We start from the raw sequence: 22217 nt of genomic DNA, 5'->3' as shown, positions 1-22217 counted from the left end.
AAAAAAGGAGAAAGAAAAAATACCTTTGAACCACACCTGGCCACCATCTGCTGGCACTGTTGTTCTGAGAGCACCGATGCCACTGAAGAGCCGGGGTACGAGAGGTGCCAGGAACACCTGCCGTGGGTCAGGAGAACCCGGGCCTTTTCATTCTACCCTGCAGTGCACAGTGCCTCCTTCCATTGTGGAGAGCTGGTACAACAACAGACACAATCCTTGTCCCATGACCGAATCGTGTCACTAACAGGACCAGTTCCAGGCACGCTCTTGAAAGCTCTGACAATTCTGTCCACAGCAGCACGGTGCTGGGGTTACTGAGGCCCGAGGACAGGCAAGGCTTCCTCTGGCAGTGGCAGGACACTTCAGGGGTGCACCGACCCCAGCTCCCCACCGGCCTAAGAGCGCTGGACCCCGGTGGCCATGCCACTGTCCTCTGGCCTGTGACACAGACAGCGAATGCACAGCAGGGCTCTGAGGATTGAACATGTCCCTGACTGTGAGTTTCTTCCTGGTCTGTGTACAGGCGGAGGTGGTCTTCCAGGGAAACACCCACAGCTCCCTGCACCCCATCCTCTCTCCCGCACCACAGCAGACGATGCTGGTGCGGGCAGCTCCCAGCTCAGGGCGGCTCCCAGCTGACCATGGGGACAGCTGATGTGAGCTGACCTGCAACTGCCAGACCCGAGTCATATCTAGGAGCCAAGGCCAAGGGGTCAGAGTCATCCCCACAAAAGCTCCTGAAAGAGGCAGTGGGGGCAGAGGGCCTGGGAGATGGCCAACTCCATTCCTACCTCTGTTTAAAGGCTTTATCTGTCAGTGGGAGAAAGAGAAATCGAAGTCCTCAGATCACCCAGGGCTGGGTGCTGAGACTTTTGATCCTATTCAATCGATCAAGTGGTATCAACACCCCCATGGGGTGTCTAGATTTTCAGAAAGAAGCAAATTGGATAGAGAAGCTGTCACTAGCCGAGAGGAGAGCTCTGCATCCAGGACACTCTCTAGGATCAGAGTTCCTGTTCTGTGTGCCTTCCAGGGTACGGACGGACTCCTGGGAGCACTTCCTGTTCCCCTCCTGTGAACCAGGGAGCGACAGCCCCAAGGTCAGATGCCAGGCAGCCCCTGACCTAACCCTCCAGTATATAACCCAGTTTTACCTATCTTTTCATACCTGATGTTTTTAAAACAACATTACTGTGATCCAAACACTCTTTTCCTTTTATAAAACAGCAAACCTTATATTTATTACTTTTCTCCCAGTTAAAAATTAGTCTTTGCAATCTCAACTAAAATGACATGATATAAATTGTATTTATTATGTATAACATAAAGGCATTTTAAAGACATAAACACAATGATAAATTTTACTGAAAACAGAAAATAAAGAGTTCTATTTGGAGTTGGAAACACCCATACCCTGGCCCCACCCACTTTGGAAGTCCAAGGCAGAATCAACCAGGCCACACTGGCAGTGAGGGACAGCCACACAGCATAGATAACAGAACAACTGTCCCTCAGAAACCACATCTGGGGACAAGGGGGAGGCTGGCAGAGGGAAGGACACGTGTGGAATGACAAATCCCTATGTGAAGTTCTAGCACTCCAAAGTGAACATAACTGGAAGATGAGTAACTAAGGTTAAGAGGTGATGGTGGGGCCCCCGACCCAATATGATCGGTGTCCTAGGCCCTAGGAGCAGTTACACCTGCTGGCACCTTGCTGCTACACTGCAGCTTCCAGAACTATGAGACACATTTCACCAAGCCAGGTGTCCAGGCTGAGGTGCCTTGCATCAGTGACCCATGCAGACACCTCACAGCAAGTAAGCTGGCCTGCCATGCCCACTACCTTCACCCTGCAGGGCTAGAAACACTGCTACCTGCACTGCCCCTCAGTAGCACCTGCACGGCTCACTTTGGGGGTGACCAAGTTACGAAGGCTCAGTCCCATGGCAGCAAACGCTGATAGAGGGGAGCCCCGCCCTGCACCCCAACGCTGGGCAGCTGCCTTACCACCTCCCAGCGATCTGACACTGCCCACAAGAGCCCAGTGAGTCCATGGGCGTCTGCCTGACAAATGCCTGTCCCGGTCCCTCCAGGGGAGTTGGGAGGCCAGGTGTACAAGAAAAGAGGCAACACAGGCTGGGCCTGGATGGACAGAGGCCGGCTGGGGACAGGGGCAGCACCACCATGCAGGGCCATCACTCCCAGGGCGCTTACTTCCGGGTTTGAAGACAGCCACAGAATACACAAGAAAGACATCCATTCCACAGCTTTTACCATTACTGCCAGGCATTCTGGGAAAGGGATGCCCAGTGCCGGAGGGCTGGGGAGACAACAGACTGAAAAGGAAATGTCGGGGGGCGGAAGGCGCCACAGCTGGCACCCCCTTATCAGCAACAGCAAAGCCTGTGGGCCAGGAACCGGACCCTGCTCCGTGCACGGCACCACCTGTCACCGTCTGCAGGACAATCAGGCCACAAAGGCCGCACGCTCAGCCCTGCCACTGTCCCCTGCTCCTGGTGGTCCTGTATGTCCTTGTCCCAGGCTACCCGCTTTAGTACAGTGTCTCGCTTCCCTTAGGATCCGAAGCCAACACCGCTGTGACATTTTCCCAGCTCTCCGCTCATCTCGCTGCCCTCTTTATAGTTGTAAGGGGTAGTTCAAATGTCTGAAGAGCCTCACGAGTCTGCACATACTGGCTCAGCTTGAAGATCAGCATCTGTGTCAAGTCACCAGGGCATGCATCCTGTCCTGCCCACCCCATTAACTTTTAACAACACCAGATGACAAATAAACGCTGGACCTGTGCAGACAAACAAAATGAAACTCCTGGCACAATGGGCATCCATCCTACGGCAGGACCAAGCCCAGGCACTGCCCCCAAGGTGGAACACTGTTCCTGCCCGCCCAGGATCTCCAGCCTCACCTTTGGGAAAACATTTCCATTTTCCCTTGAGGATCTTTCCTCTCTTCTCTCCTCATGGGACTATGAATCAAGGTCTTCTGACCTCCCCAGTCATGCCACGGGAGATACCAACTAGGAGCAGAAAATCCAAACAGCATCATGGAGGCACAAGCAACCCTGCCCAGAGTTCAGTTCATCCCACTGCTTCTCGATGGCAAAGCCACCGAATCCTTCTGACAAATGCCACATTTGCTTGACCTGTCTACAACGGGACTCTGCTGCTTCCAAAGATCCAAATTGTCTCCAGGCTGGAAGGCCAACAAATTCTGGCAGCTCTAAAAGGCAAAGATCAACTGTTTGTGGCAAAGATTACCTAAACTTAAGAGCCCCTTTTCCAATGCCCTAAATTCTTGTGGAAATTCACAAAGAAAAGCGTCCCTTGAACAACAGTCATGGCAACCTGGATGGGCTGGGCATGCAGCCCTGCCACCTGATCCTTATGCTGTGGGCTCCTCCCTGGGAAATCTGAGTCCTTGAGCACTTGACAGTCCCCTGCCACTGCACACAGACTCACATGAAGAGGAATTTTTAATGCCTCTCCTTGCCCACAGCCAAGCTCCTCGAAGTGCAGTTGTGGAGAGATTTGGGGTTTGGTCCCATCGCCCCAGTGTCTCGGCACCTGGAACAGTGGCATGTGCACCCCTACTTCTGAGCACAGTGCACAAACCATACAGTGTGGCGGGCCCAACCCTGGCACTGCCACCAGGAGCCACATGCATGGTGTCAGGTAAGCGGGTACTCTTGATCGAGTTGTGAGGTGCCTGTCAGGTTAAGAAAAAAGCCTGCCACGTGGAGGGCCCAGACGACCCAGAGCCCAGGTGAGGTCAGCCAGGAACTGGGAACAGGTACTGGTAGGTGATGGTGCCACCTGCAGCCACAGGGTCCACAGGCTACGGGCAAGAGTGGGCAGGCAGGCCCATCGCAGGGCCCCTGGGTACTGAGCCAGGCAACTGCAATTGCATTTCTGTATTTACCCTGTCTTATTCCCAAAAGGCTTCAGGGCAACTTCATTCTGAAAACCTGGGTGAGCCAGTGAACGGCTTGGGCAGCATAAGGCATGACTGGATTAATGCTCTGGGACCTGTTTACAGGTCAAGCAAAGCTGCCAAACACAGCACTGTCCAAGGAACAGTCACACTGCACACAGCAGGGTGAGAACTTGGTCCGGGGGTCACCATGACAAAAGTCTATAGGATTCTTGGGGCTAGCAACCTACAGCTTAAAACCAGCTACATGTTTTATTTGGAAGAGCCTAGAGAGACTTGGGCCTGGGTTGGGGGTGGGGGTGGAAGTGTCACTGGGCCTTTGGGTTTGTAAGAAAAACCCTTAAACTCCAAACTGAAGGTACAGATGTTTCTTGTCTTTCCTGAGTCATGGGGACTGAACCCAGGATCTCACACACAGCACTAGACAAACATCTACCACTGAGCTACAACCTCAGGCTCTTTACTTTATTTTGGGACAGTCTAAGTCTCCCAGGCTGGCCCCCAACTTGCAATCCTCTTGCCTCAGGCTCCTGAGCAGCTGGGATGACTGTGTGTGCAGCATTCCAAGCAACACAGACACTGTCTGGCCGTTAGGGATGAGGCTGTGGTGGTCCTTGTCCTCCCAGTAGGAAGGTGTCCCTGTTCTGGGACCTGGCTCACTGCCTTGACACCTGCCAGAGAGGAGAGGAGCAGCGGTTCCCCAACTGTAGAAACCAAGCCAGCAAGAGCAGCATCAGCAGATGACTGTTCCAGGGAACAGAAGAGAGTATAGTCCTCCCCCGAGATCCGGGGGCACTGACCCCAGGACACCAACATCTCCTGTGCCCAAGTCCTTCTATAAAATGGTATGGTGGAAAGCACACATCCTCCTGGTACTTAAAATAATCCCTAGGTTACTCACAACACCTGATACAATGTAAACAATGAGTAAGCAGTTGTTACACTGCATTGTGTGGGGAACCATAAGGAAAAGGTCTGCAATTCAGTGCTATTTTTTCCCTGGACATGCTCAGTCTGTAGTTGATTCAATTTGAGGATGGAGAACATGCAGACAGAAGGCCAACTGCACACTGACATGCACATACACAGCCACGACACATACACAGGCAACCGTATGAAGAGGTTTTCCAATCTTCTGTTGTCACACCTTTCGGATCATCTGGCATCAGGAGAAAGCTAGAGAAATCACACTGGAACAAAAAGATCATTAGTGAGCCCAAAAAACTGCGAGACTGAGTGTTCCATAAGTAAGTGGCACTACCATGAACCACCCAAGGGGTAACCCTGAGCAAGCCAGGATGCCCAGTTCCAAGCTAGCGCGGCCAGCGCCCAAGGGAACCTCATCCCTCAGGGGATCAGCAGAGGGATCTGGCCAGGAGCTGCAATCTCACCTCTCAGAGGTGCAGCTTGGCCTCAGATAACACCACCCTTGCAAGTGTCACATGTTCGGTCACGTGCCTTAACAACTTCCTGAGCAGAGCAAAGGGCAGGCCAGAGGTTACACCCCCAAGGAACAAAGGAGCCACTACAGAACAGCGGGTAGCACAGGAGAACCCAAAGGCCCCAGCTTCTGTCAGCAGCACACCAGGCCAAGTACTGACAGCACAAAGAAGGCGGGGACGAAATGCACAGGGCATTTTCTTACTCTTAGGTCAACAGGCCAGCAATTCCCATCCCAGCATTCACCCCCGGTAGTTAAAATCCAGATGCTCAACTCTCAAGCAAAATCAAAGTCCACTCTCCAGCATTCTGCTAGTGCAGATTCAGGCAAAAAAATGAGCAAGGACACTGCTGCCAGCCCCCTGAAGTACGTGCATGCACACACACGCACAGCCCCCGAACCAGATTAGGAGCACCTCTATGAGAAGCTCTGGAGGAACAAAACCACAATCTGAGGAAATGACAGGGGTTTTTCTGCCCACCCTGTAAGTATAAGAACCACCAAGCAAACTGTCCTGAACGGGAGTTGTGGGAAAGATCCACACAGAATTGTTTCCAGGAGGCGTTCTCTTGGCTAGAGAATAAGGGAGCAATTTCCCCAGCCACACAAAGGTTAGTAATCAAAGGAGTCTGCTAAGGGAGCCCCTCGAGGCTGCCCACAAGGTGGATGGAATGTGTCACTCCCGCACGGCAGGGGAGACACAGCCCCACGCTGCTCCTAGAAAACTGCATCCACACAACACCCGCCCCCGTAGACCCTGGAAGCCCCAGGGAGCAGGGCACCCCTGCTCACAGAAAAGGGCTCATCCCTCTGGTCACACACTGCCCTGGCCCCCATCCCAGACAGGGCGTGTCACTGTGGGGGAGCACACAGCTCATGCTGCAGGCTGGGGACTGCGAGGGGACGCAGAGAGCAGTTCCGAGCCTCCAACCACTGAATTCCGGCTGCCCCGGCACCATGGAAGCCTGAGCTGCGTCCCTGGCCTCGGCCCACGGGAAGCTGAGTCAAAAAGACCCACAGACCCCGCCAGGTGTCTGTGTGACACAGCTGGCATCCCTGTCTCTGCTCTGAACATGGGTCACACACCCGGCTTATAGGCCGGGAAACTGAGGCAGGAGGTCCCAGGCTTCCTGGCTCCTCTCCCTTGGGCAGTCCTATGTCTTCAGCTCTTTCTTCCCTTCCTCGGCCTCACCCAGCAGTACACAGCCACACTTCGCAACCCTTTCCCCAGGACATCCCTGCAGAAGCCCGAGGAGCTCACACCCAAAGCAGAGCCTCGAACAGACCACCCGAGAGCATACGGAACCCACCACTGCCTTGGAAGAGTCGGTCAGTTTTCTTGGAATTTAAACATACAACTAGCACATTGCACGGCCACCCCACTCTCAGTTATCCACACAAGGCAGTGAAAGCACCTGCTACAGAACATCGCAACTGCCCACCTGAAAGTTCACAGAGCTCTTTACCTGTAGAAGCAGACACCGGAAACAGGTCAATCAACATCCCACAACAGGACATCGCCAACAGGGTAAGCAGATTACAGGAAGTCTAGGCAGAGGAAAACCACACAGCAATGAAAAAGAACCGGCCACAGAAACACAGAACTTGAATGCACCTCAAAGTACTTCTGCTAAATGAATGAAGCCAAATAAAGAGCCCTGCGCTGCATGATCTCACTTCTGTTTAATTCTGGAAAATACAAACTAATCCAGAGTGACAGTGAGCACAACTACACAAGCAGACCGGGCGGGAGGAGGGCGAGTGCAGAGCACAGGAGGTGACGGGCGCACCCTGCAGGTGGGAACGCAGGCGGCTTACACGCCGTGCACTGCCCAGGAGGCCAGAGAGGAAGACAGGGTGGTAGGGCCACCTCCGAAATGCGTTACATTTAGCTACCTGGGTTCATCACCTTCCTGTCTGACCTCAGGCTCCACTCTGCATCCAAGAGCACCAGCATCTCTCTAGTTACAGCTCAAGGGAAGGCAGCTTCTCTTCCTGTACAACAATGAGCTGCTTGCTAGTATCTTTAGCACCGAGGTGCCACAGAATCCGCGAGGCTTGCAGGCAGCCTGGGTGGAAGGCACTGTAGCTCTGAGTCTGCAGAGCCACGCTGTTTGGAAATTCTCCCTCCTCCCCGCACTGGAACCTGTAATCGCAGGCAGCCAGCTGCCATTGTGCCTCCTCCTCGTGCAATCGAAACCTTCAGTCAGCATCGTCAGCATCGCAGCCGCCACAAGACCTCAGCAGCAGCAGAATGACACGAGGAGCCAGCTGCTTTTTCTTCACAGCCTCGGTGAGTAAAATACCAAGGGTGCGTGTGAGTTCTGAGCCACAAATCAAAGTCTGCGGGAGCTCCAGGGCAGCAGTGCACTCCTCAGGTCCTTCTGCAGGCTCTCGGGCTCAGCGGATGCAAGACTTTTTTACTTTACTAACACAGAAAACCGTGGGTGGCTGGTGTTGGCCGGTCCTGAGTTCAGGTCCTGACTCGGCCACTTCCTGGAGGTGGCAGATTTGGACCAGGCTGGACATTTTCCAGACTTGAAAGCTCGTGACTTGGAAGGTGGTGCTTCTACCACCTTCGTCCCTGGCAACCAGGGTGACAGAGTGACACGTAATTTGTCCGCCCCATTCAGGTTCTACAGACAGCAAACACTCATCAGACGCAAGTGCTACTGTGGGCTTTATAATGAGAAGGGCAGGGATGGCTGAGGAGAGGGAGCACGAAGTGTTTAACAGAAGTTTCTGGAATGTGGAGTGGGAACAGCTGTCAAAGATGCCCGCAGGGAGTGGCATGTCCCTTACAAGGCAAACTGGGAGAGCCACAGGGCCAGAGCCACACCTCGTTCCCACCCTCCCAGCAGCCTCTCTTCCCACAAAGGAGTTCACTGCTCACATCAGTCTGGGACTGCTGGTAACTGGGTGACAGCTGAGATTCAGAAGAGCCACATCCCTGGGCCTTTGAGGGAAGAGTGGACCTGGAATAGTGATGGCTCAGGACTGCCTAGCGAGCCTGCTCACTGAGGAAGGGTCAGCTGGCTCCAGGGAAGGACTCCCGGCCCCCCGCGGGCCTAACACAAGGAGGAGGATGGAGAAAACAGCAAAAGCTGCTCAGCACTGTGAGCAGTGCTGGGGTCACTGTGACACGTGTGACATCCACGGTCCTCCTCACGCTGCCAACTCCAGGGGGACAGCAGCAGGAAGCTAGGGTGGCCCTGCCCAGTCGGCTGCAGCTTCTGCAGCTCTAACTGGGAAGATCCCAGTGACACATTCTCAAACCAGGAGAGGGACTCCTGTCACATCAGCTCAAGTCTAATGACAGCTTCTGGGCTGCTGTCCAGAAAGTCCCCCCAAGAAATGATACCTGTGTCAGCACCGTTTAAATCATCTTTTTTAAAAATCCCAGAACCCAAGCTTTAAAAAAACCCAGTTTCTGAATCTAACAGGAGTTATGTAACCAAGAGCCAAGGTAACGGTAACCATGGAAAATGCATTTTCTCAGCACACAGATCTGGAAAAGTTCATTGCAATTAGCTTCATAGGGCATCTTCCTACAGGAGGACGGAGAATGCCTCCTTCTAACAGAGCAGGTGTCACCCCAGCTGGGACGCCCCATGCACATCTCCACCCCTTGCCGTCTGCCAGGGAGGCCGGGGCAGGGTCCTGCAGACAGAGACGCCAGCACTGGTAACATACCCGTTCCTATACCCCCTAACCAACACACAGAACCTTCAGTGCACTAGGCTCCTACAGAGGGTGGGGAGAAGGAAAGGATGGGCTGAGCAAGTGAATGAATGAATGGACGATGAATGAGAACGAACAGGGAAAGGGGCCATCATGGCGCAGCCCCTGGAGAAGCAGAGGACAGGCTGGAGGGAGCACCACGGCTGTACTGCAGCTGTCTGCCACTGCTGAAATTCTCCCATGACAAGGGCACATAGGTCATCTGTTGCTCTTGCCACCATGAGTGTAAGAGCCAAGGTGGGCACCCTCTCGTATGCACATGCAGCTGGACGGATGAGAGACTTCCTGTCCCCAAAGTAGAGAAATCCAGCTTTTCACTACAGTGGAGATGGGGAGAGGCAGAGTGGGGGACGGCGCTACTGAAGGCGGCACCTGTTAGGAAGGGATGAGCCCCTTCCATGGCAGGCAAGAAAGTACAATGTGGTCTCACTTGGCCTACTTGAGCCAGGCGTGGTGTGCACGCCTATAATCTTGCCATCTCGGGAGGCTGAGGCAGTTCAGGCATCCCAGCCTGAGCAATTCTGGGATTTAGCAAGACCCCATTTCAAAATAAAAAGTAAAAAGGACTGGGGATGTAGCTTAGGGCTAAGGCCCAGGTTCAAGCCCCAGTATGGGTTGGCAAGTGAGGGTGGCGGGGGCTTGGCTTGAACACAGAACAGAAAATCAAAACAGGATGAAAATTGGAAGCCAGACCCCGGCTGGAGACTGTAGACCCACATTCCATACAAACAGAGTTCTGGTGTGGATGCCACACCTGTGCTTTGAACCAGAGTGGCCTGACGTGCAAAACTGGGGTCCAACTGGCAGCACAGACCAGCATGGGGCTTACAGTCCTCGAGAGGGGCTCTGTGACCGCAGGTGGGAGAGGACACTCTGACTGCACACCAAAAGGCTGTCCACTCACGGCCAGCTCTGGGCAGGGTACGGAGAGCCACGGGTCAGCTGGGGAACTGGGGCTGTCCGCCTGGGGGGTTGGCACCAGCTCTAGCCAGTCTGGTCGGGTGTGGGGAAAGGACTCAGCCCAGTGGGCTCCGTGAGTAACACTGTAATGGGCACTGCAGGGACATGGACTCCGCCAATTCAGAGAGGAGGTGTGGCGCGGAAGGGCACAGCTGCGGCACACTCGCTGATCACACTGCAAGACTCCCACACTTAGCACAACAGGCAAGAGCACAGGGCCTCCGGGTCACGCGGCCACCTGGTCCAGTCCAGGGAGCAGAGCTGGAGGTGCTGATCACCCTGAGGGCCTCGGTGTGCCCCTGACACGGGACACTAGTGATGAGCCACAGATCACGCACATCAGACACAAGGTGCTCTCTTCCTCTTTAAACACTGCTCTGCTGGCAGCATGTGATAGGGGAAGAGATTACGGAAAAAGTAACCTAACAATGCCATCCAACCAAACCAGATCAGCGTGGCCCTGACTTAAGTTCAGGAACTAAGATGTAATGGACAGGGTGGTGGCAGTCACTTCGGAGTCAGGAGGACCCTTTAGACCAAAGTCCAATCAAAAAGATTTTAAGACACTAAAATGAAGGCCCAGAAGGAGAACCACTCTGCCCAAGGGCCCCAGGGCAACTCAGTAGATCTGTCTCACATCCACAGGCCACACTTCTCGGTCCTTAATGGGTTGTGACCCCATGTGACATCATTCTCCTCCCAGAAATAGGTTGTGATGCAACACGAACACCTGTGCTTGTGCCACATCTCAAAGCCAGTCCCAGGACACAGGCCTTGGTGCCTTCCCCAAGACCCCCAAGCCCAAATGACTGCGGGCTGCTCACCAAACACAGGCTCACTGGGGCTGTGAAGCTGAGCCAGCCTTTGGGTTCACCCTAAGGGGACAGAACGCCGCCCTCCTGGAGCGCAAGCTAAGCCCACAGCCCCTGAAGAATCAGACCCGCCCCAGGCCAGCTCCCCTGTATGTGTCCCCATCCCGCTGTACCCACACCAGCCCAGAGCCCCACACAGCACCTAAACTGCACTGTGCCCGGAGCCCTGGGAATCCACGGCTGGATCACTTTGGAAAACTCTGCCCTCCTAGGCACTGTGGCCTGGCCCATCCCGGGGCAGGGTAGAAGCGGGCCGGGGTTCAGGTGGGTGGGTGAGAGTTCACACCCCACACTCTTCCACCTCTCCCATGTGTCTGCAGCTTTTCATCTCAACAGGCTGAGGAAAACAGATTCCATGGATGCAGCTGAATTTCCCATCTTTTCAGCAGTAGCTGTTTTGGTTCTACGTGTTTGAAGCCATACACTAAAAGGACGGACACTCACCCGGGCAGTCATAGGGGAGCAGGAAAAGATGCCCAAGGTGGGCAAAGGCTGCATTGAGCCTGCAAACACCCCGAGCAGCACACAGCATCCATGTCCCTTAGTGAGCAGAGGAACGCCTGCCTCCCAGACCAGGAAGGCTGTGACCTCCGACCAGGCCACGTGCAAACCAAAAAATCCAAGGTTGCCTACACCTGCATCCTGAGTTCTGGAAAGTACCAGGCTCATCTGGAATTCCGGGCTGCTTTCAGGAGCAGCAGCACAGGCTCAGCTGGCAGCCAGGCTGGCATCAGGCGCGTGGAAAAGAGCACCAAGAGCACAATGATTTTCCTGAGGATTTTCCAGGAGGCTGGCAGAGTGGCAGGAGCTGGGAGACTGAAGAGCAGCAGCAGCAGGAAGGGGAGGAGGAGGGACGCTTTAGATTTAGTAATCAGCAGAAAGAGGTACACAACGTATTCCCCAGCATGAAGTTACCACGGAGGTGAGTACAGATGGAGACTTACAGGTGAACTGAAATTGTCTAGGAGGAAAACAATGGAGACTGCTTTTTCTGTGTGGAGGTGGCGGCTTCCCTGGGCAGAGGAGAGAGCATCAGGAGTCACCTGCAGAAGTCAAGCACGCTGCCCGCAGAGGCCCGCAGTGGTCAGCTTTACCCGGCCAGGCCTGGGCCACTCTGAAGCCAACCCTCAGGTCTCCGGGCCCCTGCACACCTGGCCTGGGATGAGCACCCAGTCCTCTGCTAAGGCAGAAAGCTGTAAATACAGATGGCTGGGCAGGAGGCTGGTCTAACAGGACCTCCCGGGGGGCCGCTGTCCTGTTCAGGATCTACAGGTGGGATCTACCCCGGCCACAGCCAACGAGGGACCCGTATACCTCGGATGCCAGGAAAAGCGTGCAGGGAAGAAGAGGCTGTGCCACAACCCCATATGTGCCTGCCCTAGCAGCCGAGTCACTCCATGAGGCAGGGGCCACCTCCAGGGTCCATGCGTCAGACCTCTCCCTGCTCAACCTGCAGTACCGGAGGCAGAGCCCTGGCACACCTCACTCCCCGGCTACCAGGGAGAGCCTCAACGCCCTCCCACGCCACACCTTTCATCAACCTCAGATGTGGTTCCTGCTGCTCTCTACAGCAAGGCAACCAGCGTCTGATCCCCCCAGGGCCCGGTCACCCACCTGCCCTTCCAAAGCCCTGATGCTACCCCACCCTCTGGGGAGGGTAGTGTGTGCTAGTGACTGCTTCCAGCCCTCTGCCCTGAGCTACATCCCAGCCCATTTTATTTTTGTGACAGGCTCTCACTAAGCCACTAAGCTGCCCAGGCTGAGCTCAAACTTGCAGCCCTCCTGCTTCTGCTTCCTAGAATGCCGGATCACTGGCATGCACCACCAAACCTGGTTTGTTCAGTTCTGAACTCTCCCTTGGCCCAGGCCCGACATCCATGGCCATTCCTTCCTGTAAGGTAACCGCTGGGCACAGAGCACCTCTCCCCAGGAACCTCTCGCTGGTCTGGCTGCACAGCCCACTCTCTGTGGAGTTCTCAGAGCTCCCTGTCCACCTGGCCGGTTCCCCCTAGAGGGTCTCCTGCTACCGCTGGCCTGGACAGCCCCAACGGCCAGCCACAGGACCTTGCACGGCTGCTGATCTGCACTCCTGTGGCTTCTGGGGCTCCGGGGCGCAAGGCCCCAAGGAGGAGCCAGCACCCCACATATCCAGCTGCCCCACCAGCTTCAGGGCCTCGTCCCAGCGGCTGCGATAACTTCTCATCCACTGATTGTCACATTAACCACTTCCCACAGCACACAAAGTGAGCATGAATGCAGCCTCCCACCACCATCCCTCAAAATAAATATTTGTCTTTGCAAAGCCACTGGAGAAAACCACAGGGCCCTCCAACCACAGCCCTTCTGGGGAGGAGGGCTTCCAGGTCGCCCCGCCCCACCCCTCCCCGCGCAGGCCGTGTGAGGGGGATGGGCGGCTCCTAGGACACCAAGGCAAACAAAGACAACAACCCCTAGGGAACAGGGCTGGAGCTGGCAGCACTTGCCTTCTCATTGTCCTTCGATGTCTCAGCTGTAACTGCACAAACAAGGACGCTGAACAGCGCTAAGGTGCAACTATCAAGAGTAGAGGCCAGAGCAGAGTGGGCTTCTTCTCGAACTCTACCTGGGACCCAGAGGCCATCAGAGGCCCGGGCAAAGCCAGAGTGGGCCTGGGGCTGGAGCGGAGCAGATGGTCATCCCCTCCAACAAGCAGAGTCCCCGGACTCCCCTCCCAAAGGACCACACACCCATGACTTAAAGGACAAGACTTCCTGGTGACAATTTCACTCGAAAATTCACAGAGCCATTATTATTTCACTAACAAGGAAGAAACAGTTGGGAGATGATCCTAAAGTTAAAAAACTACTGTCCATGATAGGGCCAGAAATGGAGGAGGTGTGATCAAAAAGTACAGTGGCCGCATAGTTGCTTATTAATTTTCAATACAGTAAAACACACATTGCCATGAATCCCCCCCAAAACTCTTCCCCTCTCTTTGAACACACTCATCCCATGGTTCTTGTCACTTTGAGAAGCAGCTCTGGACGTCTTCTTTCTTGAGTGTCTTTGGTTGCGTGTCAATTCAAAACACTGACCTTTCGTGGTCATTCTGGCTTTGGGCAAAAACCAAAAGTCACACAGAGCCAGATCCGGTGAACACAGTCGACAAGGACAACCCCAGTTTTCAGGAGCACACCTCTCCGCCGGGTGGCACTGAGAAGCATTCACCACATTTCTGATCACACCTCACAAAGACACTCATGCTAGAGGACTTCCAGCACGGCTCCAGAGAGTGGCAAGAGCAGAGGGAGTGGTGAGAGGGAGCATTTTGTGGGGGATTAACAGCAATCGCACAGGTTTTAAAACATTCACTGTGTATTCCATCACCCCTTCAACCAGCCACTTAAATCTTTGTTCATGAGCAAATACCAAAAGGCTGAAGGCTGGAGGAGAGAGGCACCGAGAAAAACTGTCACCTCAGGAACCACAAAGTAAACTGTGATGGCCACGAAAGGGCTGCATCCTGAGTACTGCGCCCAGCCGGGGAGGAGCAATGCCACCCACTCTTCCCCTCCCGGCCTGGCCCGCACAGAAAAGAGGGCACAAGACACCAAATGGCACGGCAGGGAGTGCGGCTGGCAGTGCCATTCACCACAGCCACAACCTGGAAACTAGCCGGAGGGCAAGGACAGCAGAAGGGACCTACAGCCAGGCACCAGGGCACAGCGTCCACCTGCAGGTGGCACAGCCGGACCCGATGTCCAAGTTCCGCCACTGGGTTTGGAAGCCGGCAACACTCACAGGTGGCTTTGCAAAGCCTCCCCCTGTGCTTTGGGCATCTTTATTTATGCTACGTGTCAGAATGGGGACCCCAAAATGCAAGCTGAAAGAGGGCTCAATCACACTGTTCCAAGTCCAAACCTCACAGGTCTGCCTGAGCATCACGGCTGAAATCAAGCATCACAACTGGACTCGAGCCGCAGGGGCCAGGAAGCACCTTCCCTGGGAAACACAAGACTTTCTCTTCACAGAGCAGGCTGCAGGGGTGTTCAGTGCAAATGCTGCTTTCCAAATGTTTCTTTTCCATTGTAAAAGCCAGCAGTCACAGGTAACACCATTGCTTCCACACCCTTCCACTGACTGGCCAGAGCAGGTGAGGTACCAGGTTCAATTCCCAGCACCACCGAAAACAAAAAAAAAAGCAAAAATTCTTTCATGAAACTAAAGTCTTATTATTTGTTGAACTCATTAAAAAAAAAACAAAAAACTTTTAGGGGCCAGTGATTTAGCTCAGCGGTTCGGGGGCCTGCCTTGCAAGGGCAAAGACCCAAGTTCAATCCCCGGTACCAACAAAAAAAAAAGTCTTATTATTTGTTGAACTCATTAAAAAAAAAACAAAAAACTTTTAGGGGCCAGTGATTTAGCTCAGCGGTTCGGTGGCCTGCCTTGCAAGTGCAAAGACCCAAGTTCAATCCCCGGTACCAAAAAAAAAAAAAGACTTTTTAAAACTTCCTTTCAAGTACCCTCAATACTGCTAGTATGGCCATATTAAGTAAAACTAAAAGTCAATGCATTGAAACTAAACTCTCTTTCTAAAGGAATGGCTCTCCCTAGAAGACAAGATAACTAAGGCAACAGATATGGCAACAGCAGCTTTGGGAGGCTTTGGAAGCCAACATGGTTCTATCTGTTTGAGCCTGTTGAATGTTGACATTTCTAAGACCAAATATAAACGGTTTGTGAACATGGCCAGTAATTATTTGAATTCTTCTCCCAGAACCATGAAAAGCATTTCCCACCCTTAAGAGACAGAGAGGAAAGAAAAAAAAAAGCTTCTAACCATGATGCTAATGACAACCAGCCGGCATGAGCCGTTTTAAGGCTGAGACAGTTGCTTGTGTAGAAACACTGTACAAATACTCCAACACTGCAGCCCGAAAAAGACAATCCCCATCAAACAGCGGGAGAAGTGTGAAATTTGCAAATGAGCCCCTGGTTAAACAAAAACACCAAGCTGTTCCCAGACAGCTCGGGGTGGCCACCTGTTCAGGGCTGGTGGTGCCCTGATTACCAATGGAAGAAACAATACCAGCAGGATGACAGCCCCTCCTGGCCCCGTGTCCGCACCCTCAAGCCTATATTTAGTCTGCTCTCTACGGAAAATGTCCCGACCTTGCACACAAACAAGCTATTTACTGGCTGGTTACTCAAAGGGCCCCTTAACAGCCGCTTCTGCTGGGGACGGCATTGGCTCTACTTCCTCCCAACCCCACACACAACCCAGAAGCACCCTTCCAGCCCTGAGTAGGCGGCACCCGACAGTGAAGGGACTGGACCCAAATTCCAGCACCAGTGCAGATAGGGACTCCCCAGGGCCTGGGCAAGGCACGTGCCCTGGGCAGATCAGGAACCAGAACCCCCAGCCCACGCACAAGGCCATGCCCTCCGGTCCCAGACCCAGAATAACAGATGCAGCAAAGATTAGAGATTAACATCTGTAGCCTGCATTTTTTTTCTCAGAGAAAGGTACTTAACAAAAGGAAGGAATTAGGTAGCTAAGCACCAGATCAGAACCCCCAACCTGGATTTTAAAAATATCTAAGCTTCATCCAGCTTTGCCAGATTCAATCACTTAAGCTAAGGATGGAAGGTTCTGAGGAATTGGGAAGGGGACAGGAGGGGGACGCAGGCTCCCCAGCATGTAGAGAAACCTACGACAAGCCAAACCTGCAGTTACAACAAGCCAGAGGCATACGACTACAACTGGCGGGTACACGGGAAAAGGGGGGATGTAAAACAAGGGAGTTCAGTCCCAACAAATGCGAAGGTCTGGACAACAGCAGAGGTGGTAGTAGCAATTGTTTTGAAGGTTCCTGCAGCAGCTGTAGCCACAGCTCTTGCTCTGGAGTCACTTCCTTCAGGCTCTGCCAACCACTTATAAGCTGCTGATAATATACAGGTCCTATCTCACAGAAGCGCTCTTTTCCCCTTTTCACCTAGAAACAGCAGCAACAAAATGCACCACTGGTCACATTATCACGATACGCGAGCACTGAGGCAGTCCGACTAAATATGTATAAGACTGCTGATGCTGACACCAACGCTCTCCAGGAGGCAAGAAGGCAAGTGCACTGAACGGGCCTGAGACAGAGAAGGAAAGGGGACAGGAGGCAGTTCCAGGCACTCAGCCCTCACGGGCGCGGTGCTGAGCCACTGCAAACGTGGGCCTGAAAGCATTCCGCCCTGGGTGTATGTTCCTCCTCGTCCTCATGCTTACGCTCTGTGACATGAGTAATGCCCCAGGCCACTCTTGGCCTTGGGTGGATCAGCTTTCATGCTCATGCTTGACAACCAGCTCTCAGCATGGTACTAAGTGCCACGAGATATGAGGAAAATACACAGTGAGTATTTAAGTTCCTTAAGATGATTACAGCCAAAGACATTGCCGTGAATCCCCCTCAAAAGCCTCCCCTCACTTTGAACACATTCATCCCCCATTCCTGCCACTTTCTGAAGCAGCTCTGGAGTACCCTTCCATGAGGGTCTTTAGTTGTGCTGCTGCGGCTGCTCAATGTTCTGAACTGATTCAAAATGCTGACTTTTCATGACCATTTTGACCCAGGGAAGAGCCCGAGGTCACACGGTGCCAGTTCCAGGGAATAAGGTGGAGGATGAAGCATGCTGCTCTGTTTTTACGAGCCTCCCTTTCTGCTGCAGGGTACTTGATGGCTGCATTCGGTGTATTTCTGACAAACCTCTTAGACGCTCATGAAAGAGGACTTCCAGAACTGCTTCAGAAAATGGCAAGCACGGTGGGATAAGTATGCTCGAAGTAAGGGACACTGTCCTGAGGGACATTAGAGGTAGTGTGTCTTTTACTATAATCAACTTCTGAAATTTAAATATTTGCCATAGATGTTGATCACGCCTCCTATGGTGCCAACAATTGTCATTTGTCCCTCTCGGTGACACTGACACTTCATCTGAAATTTACCAGCATCCAAACATAAAAAAGCAACATCACTGGTTTTGCACATCATTGGTTTTGAAAGAGTTGCCAAGATTTACAAGCTGAATTCTTTCTTCCCCTGACTGCACTACAGAAAGTTACATTTCCACCCCAGACACCAGTTGATTTACCATTCCCATCCACCAGATCCAAAGGGTGCTGAGCCCTAACTCCTGTGCTCCAGGGACAGACTTCAAAATGCCTCATTTCTGCAGGAAGGTGAACACTGTTTACCCTACCAGTGAGGTGTAAGGCCTCACAGGTCAAGAGAAAACACGAGCCCATTGGCAAGTAAATAGGTCAATGAACAGTTCCAGGCCAGACGCTACCATAGAACCGCTGAGTTACAAAAGGAACAAGGACCTAACATGTGTCCTCAGAGAGTTCCCCATGCTCTGGGCCAGAGAGGTAAGCAGGGCAGCAGAGAGCACGAGCATCTCAACTCAGATGGGCAGAGGTCAGGTGAGGACCACGCTCATGTGTGTCAGGCCTCACCAGGGAGCGGCATTTCAGAAAAGGGTCACACACGCCACAACCAAGAACATGAAACCAGATTATTAACGAACACCCAGACTGCATAAGGCGTCAGATGCTGTAAGGCATGAGCTTTCCACCTGGAAGCAACCACCACCCAACTGAGCATTATTTTTACAGAGGAGCCGGCAACTTGCAACCTTTGATTAGACTTCATATACTACCAACGTTGTAGCTAGTGACAAGGAAAAATGGCTCGTAACCCATGGCAGGAGGATGGAATCTGTCTCGCTAAACATACACACCTGCAACAACCAGATTAAATAAATTTCTACATGAAAAACTCTTCACAGAGTTTGGCTGCAGTAAGCAACTTCGTGGGGAACACAGTACTCCTGGTTACTTGGGGCACGAACCAGCCCTTCTCCTCATAGGGCAAGGGCACACACAGGGATGGCTGCCCAGACCTGGGACAAAGAGCGGCAGGGGCTCCATTTCGGCCTCAGGAGATTCCAGAAAGACAGCTCACCTGGGCACACTTCCCACTCTTTCAGGGCTGCAGGGTTGCCCCAGGGTTTGGTGTTAATGCTCAGGACTCCGTGGGACCCAAGCCCAGGGATGCAGCTGTGCCATGGGGTTAGGTGGACCCTGCCCCACTTTCCCGGCCCTGGAACATGCCTTTGAAAAGGCCCTCGCTGAGTGAAAAGCAGGGTTCCCACCTGGCTGGCGGACAGCACTGCTGTCTGCAGAGCAGCCACGGGTGAGGATGGAGGCATGGATGTCCACTGGGGTCCAACGACAGACAAGGCCCAAACTTCCCGCGGTGCCTGGCAATCTGAGACTCGTGTTGCCCAGGGTGATCGAGCTGGGCTAACTCAGCTGCGGGGATCTGCCACTGGCAAACTGAATTACGATGTGCGACTGCTAAAAGGCTCCAGCCTTAAAAGAACACCAAGCTTTACTTAACAAAAAGGCTGGCTGAATCATCTACCTCAACCCCATCCAACCCAGGTGGACTCTGCAGAGGAGGACTGAGTGGAAACCTGGACAAGCCGCTCCAACCGGAGGCCAGGTGGGTCCCAGACTCCTCTGTGCATGGGGCGGGGTGGCTTGGGGTGGCCGCACTGCACAGCCACCCGCCTGACTGCAGGACACCCCAGAGGCCGGATGAGCAGAATCTGAAGGCAACCAGCAGCAGCCGCTCACACTCCAGGTCCCTTTGCTCGCCTGAGGTGCTGCTCCCCGATCAGTAGGAGTCATGAAGACAAGAGCTGCCCTTGGAGAAGAGGCGACCCCGGGATGGGCATGGAGCACAGACCTCAGGGCCTCCCCTCACACACTTCCGCACTCCCTGAGATTTCTCAGCCAGCTCCAGGTTCTGCTCTGGAAAGGAGGCCGGCTTGGTCAGTGGCACCTACTTTGGTCAACACAAACAATGACCACCGGCGAACAGCTTCACTGCCTGCGGGAGTCTAACCTGCCCAGTCCTAAAAAGCCAACTCTCTGTGAACCCCGGTGCGCAGAAATATTAACAAAAAGTTATGTGCTTTTAGCCCCGCCCCCCAAAATAAAGAAAACACTTCTTTTGAGGGGAGGGCTGCCAACTCTCAAGGCTGAGTGCAAACATCACATGTATCTCATCCCTACACACAAGATCACTGACCTATTTTTACCTGGGAATCTTGGTGAGCTCTTTCAACTAGAATATATTAAACTAACTCAGTCCATCATGAAGAGATTCTCTGACCCTGACTCTAACCGCCCCTGAAATAAACATGAACCCAAACACCCTCTGACAATACCATACCCCTTCCAACAGCAGACATCTGGGAAGATGCCAGAAAAGAGGAACTTTTCAATAAAATACTGACACACGATTATGTCCACTAAAAGAAACTATCTTGCACCAGGGATCAAACTCAGGACCTTGCTCTTGCAAGGCAGGCGGCAGAACCACTAAGCTAAATCCCAGACCCTTCTTGGAAGATATTTTTGAAAAGGGCTCCCACTGTGGAAGTCAAAGGCTTCTTAAAACAGGACCCCAAGTGTGTGTGTGTGTGTGTGTGTGTGTGTGTGTGTGTGTGTGTGTACACAGACAGAGAAGAGTCTAACTGATACCCTCTAAAATGAAGGCAGTTTTCTGTTTTGGAGGACAAGTGATTTTTGAAATATTCGCTATGATATGCACAAGCCTTCCTGTTTGGAAATCGTTTTATCTGAAGAAAGTTGTACACGTATGTGTGTTCTGGGAGTGGAGTCCAGGGCAGCTACTGGGGTGCCTGGTACACACTCAGTCAGGGTCCCTGAGGCACAGGCACGGTATGCCTCTGTCTCAGCAATGCCCTGGGACTCTGGATCAGTGAATGCGAGCTTCCACACAGTTCTCTGCTCACCCAACAACGTCATCCTGCCACAGCTGCGCAGTTCTCTGAGCCTGCACAGCACAGTGAGGTGGACACGGGCCCCATCCTTGTGTCAGGATTGGCACAGACAGGAAAACACTTCATGACAGCAACTGAACTTCAACTTGAGGAGGAAGGGGAGGTCCTGAAAGAGCACTGTTTTGCGAAGCCAAGACCTGGACCCCCAAATGATCCTTGGTTCACACCAGACTTTGAGCAACTTCCTTCAGATGTTTGGGGTTCCACTGCCCTCCCCAAAGCTCTGCCCCTGTTCTATACAGACAATGAAGCTGGCCCACCTTGCCTCACAAGGCTGGCACCACCACACGATAAGATTATGAACACCCAGGCACCTGCACTTAAGTTCTCTACCAAGGAACTGTGGGGTCATGGTGACAACAGGGCCAACAGAGGCACATCTGAATGCTTCTCAGGCCTCTCTAAACCGGTACAGCAGGGGCATGATACGGACATTCCTGTTTTTAAGGAAAGACAATAGCATTATCAAAGCCTCATGCAGGATCCATCCCCTGAATCTGAAGCTTATTAAAAATGACAAGGATTCCAGCCAACAAGGACCCTCAAGTCTCACTTTGTAAAGGCAAGCATCAAGGTACCAAAATAATAATAAAAAAGCCATCATCTCAGAAGCACACAAATGTAAAAGGAAGAAAGAAAATAAAAATGCAGTCACACCCTCTTGCCAGAAAGTCAGAGGGCTTTGCTGGAAGAGCTCAGACCCCACAGTGCGGCTTAGTGCAGCTCCAGGAATGGGAAATGAAAGAGGTGTGGCAAGGCACACTGAGTTAGAGTGCTTCCCTGTAGGTGCTGCAGCGAGGTGCTCTGGGCCAGCAACGCCCCGCCTGGCAGCAGCTTTCAGGGTTAGGTTTCATCAAACTTTGGAAGATGAAGCAGGAGAGCCAGCCGTACCCCTTCCACTACTGTGGACCTGGCCCAGGCTCCCCACTGCAATGCCTCCCAATGTTTAGAACACAGATGCAGGTCCCGGGGTCCCCCACTGTCAGGCACCCTCCCTCTTGACGAGACTGGAAGCATCCTAACCTGCCAACAGGGCAGCCCTGTGCCACAGCCAGGCCTCCCCAGGCTGCAGGGAGGCTGCCATCCTCCGGGGAATGAGCGATTCATCCCAGCCTGCCAGGACATGGTTCAAGTCCATGAGGCTACCAAACACCAAGGGGATCCGCAACACGACATCCACCTCCTGCACCTAGCTGGCCAAGTTTCAAAATGAGACACACGGGGCTTGGTGGTGCGACTGCTCAGTGCCAAGACAGAACCCTCCTGGCTCTCACTCCCATATGGAGCTGGGTGACGCCCACACCTGCTTTCAGACACACTCCTGCCGGCCCTAATCCAACCGCGTTCCTC

The 22217-nt window shown here is 53.2% G+C and overlaps 1 protein-coding gene across 3 annotated transcripts in view; it reads right to left on the bottom strand.

Annotated features, from left to right (window-relative positions):
• Agap1 (ArfGAP with GTPase domain, ankyrin repeat and PH domain 1) overlaps nt 1-21934 on the bottom strand; it is a 468989-nt gene extending 447055 nt beyond the window's left edge. Inside the window, exon 1 of one of the 3 annotated variants that reach the window (XM_033764720.1) lies at nt 21891-21934. Coding sequence is in view for 1 of the 3 variants with exons in the window: in XM_033764715.1 (XP_033620606.1) it covers nt 6858-6894 (37 nt within the window). In the remaining 2 variants the exon portion in view is untranslated. Of the gene's footprint in view, nt 1-23; nt 58-6857; nt 6909-21890 lie in introns of those variants that run through there. The other 2 variants (XM_033764715.1, XM_033764721.1) reach the window with 2 other exon arrangements.
• Nucleotides 21935-22217: the final 283 nt, after the last annotated feature.

This window comes from Fukomys damarensis, unplaced genomic scaffold (genome assembly GCF_012274545.1).
Source record: "Fukomys damarensis isolate Sample0158 unplaced genomic scaffold, DMR_v1.0_HiC HiC_scaffold_16, whole genome shotgun sequence".
In the NCBI taxonomy this organism is placed as follows: Eukaryota; Metazoa; Chordata; class Mammalia; order Rodentia; family Bathyergidae; genus Fukomys; species Fukomys damarensis.
This window is presented reverse-complemented; position numbering and strand designations above follow the sequence as displayed.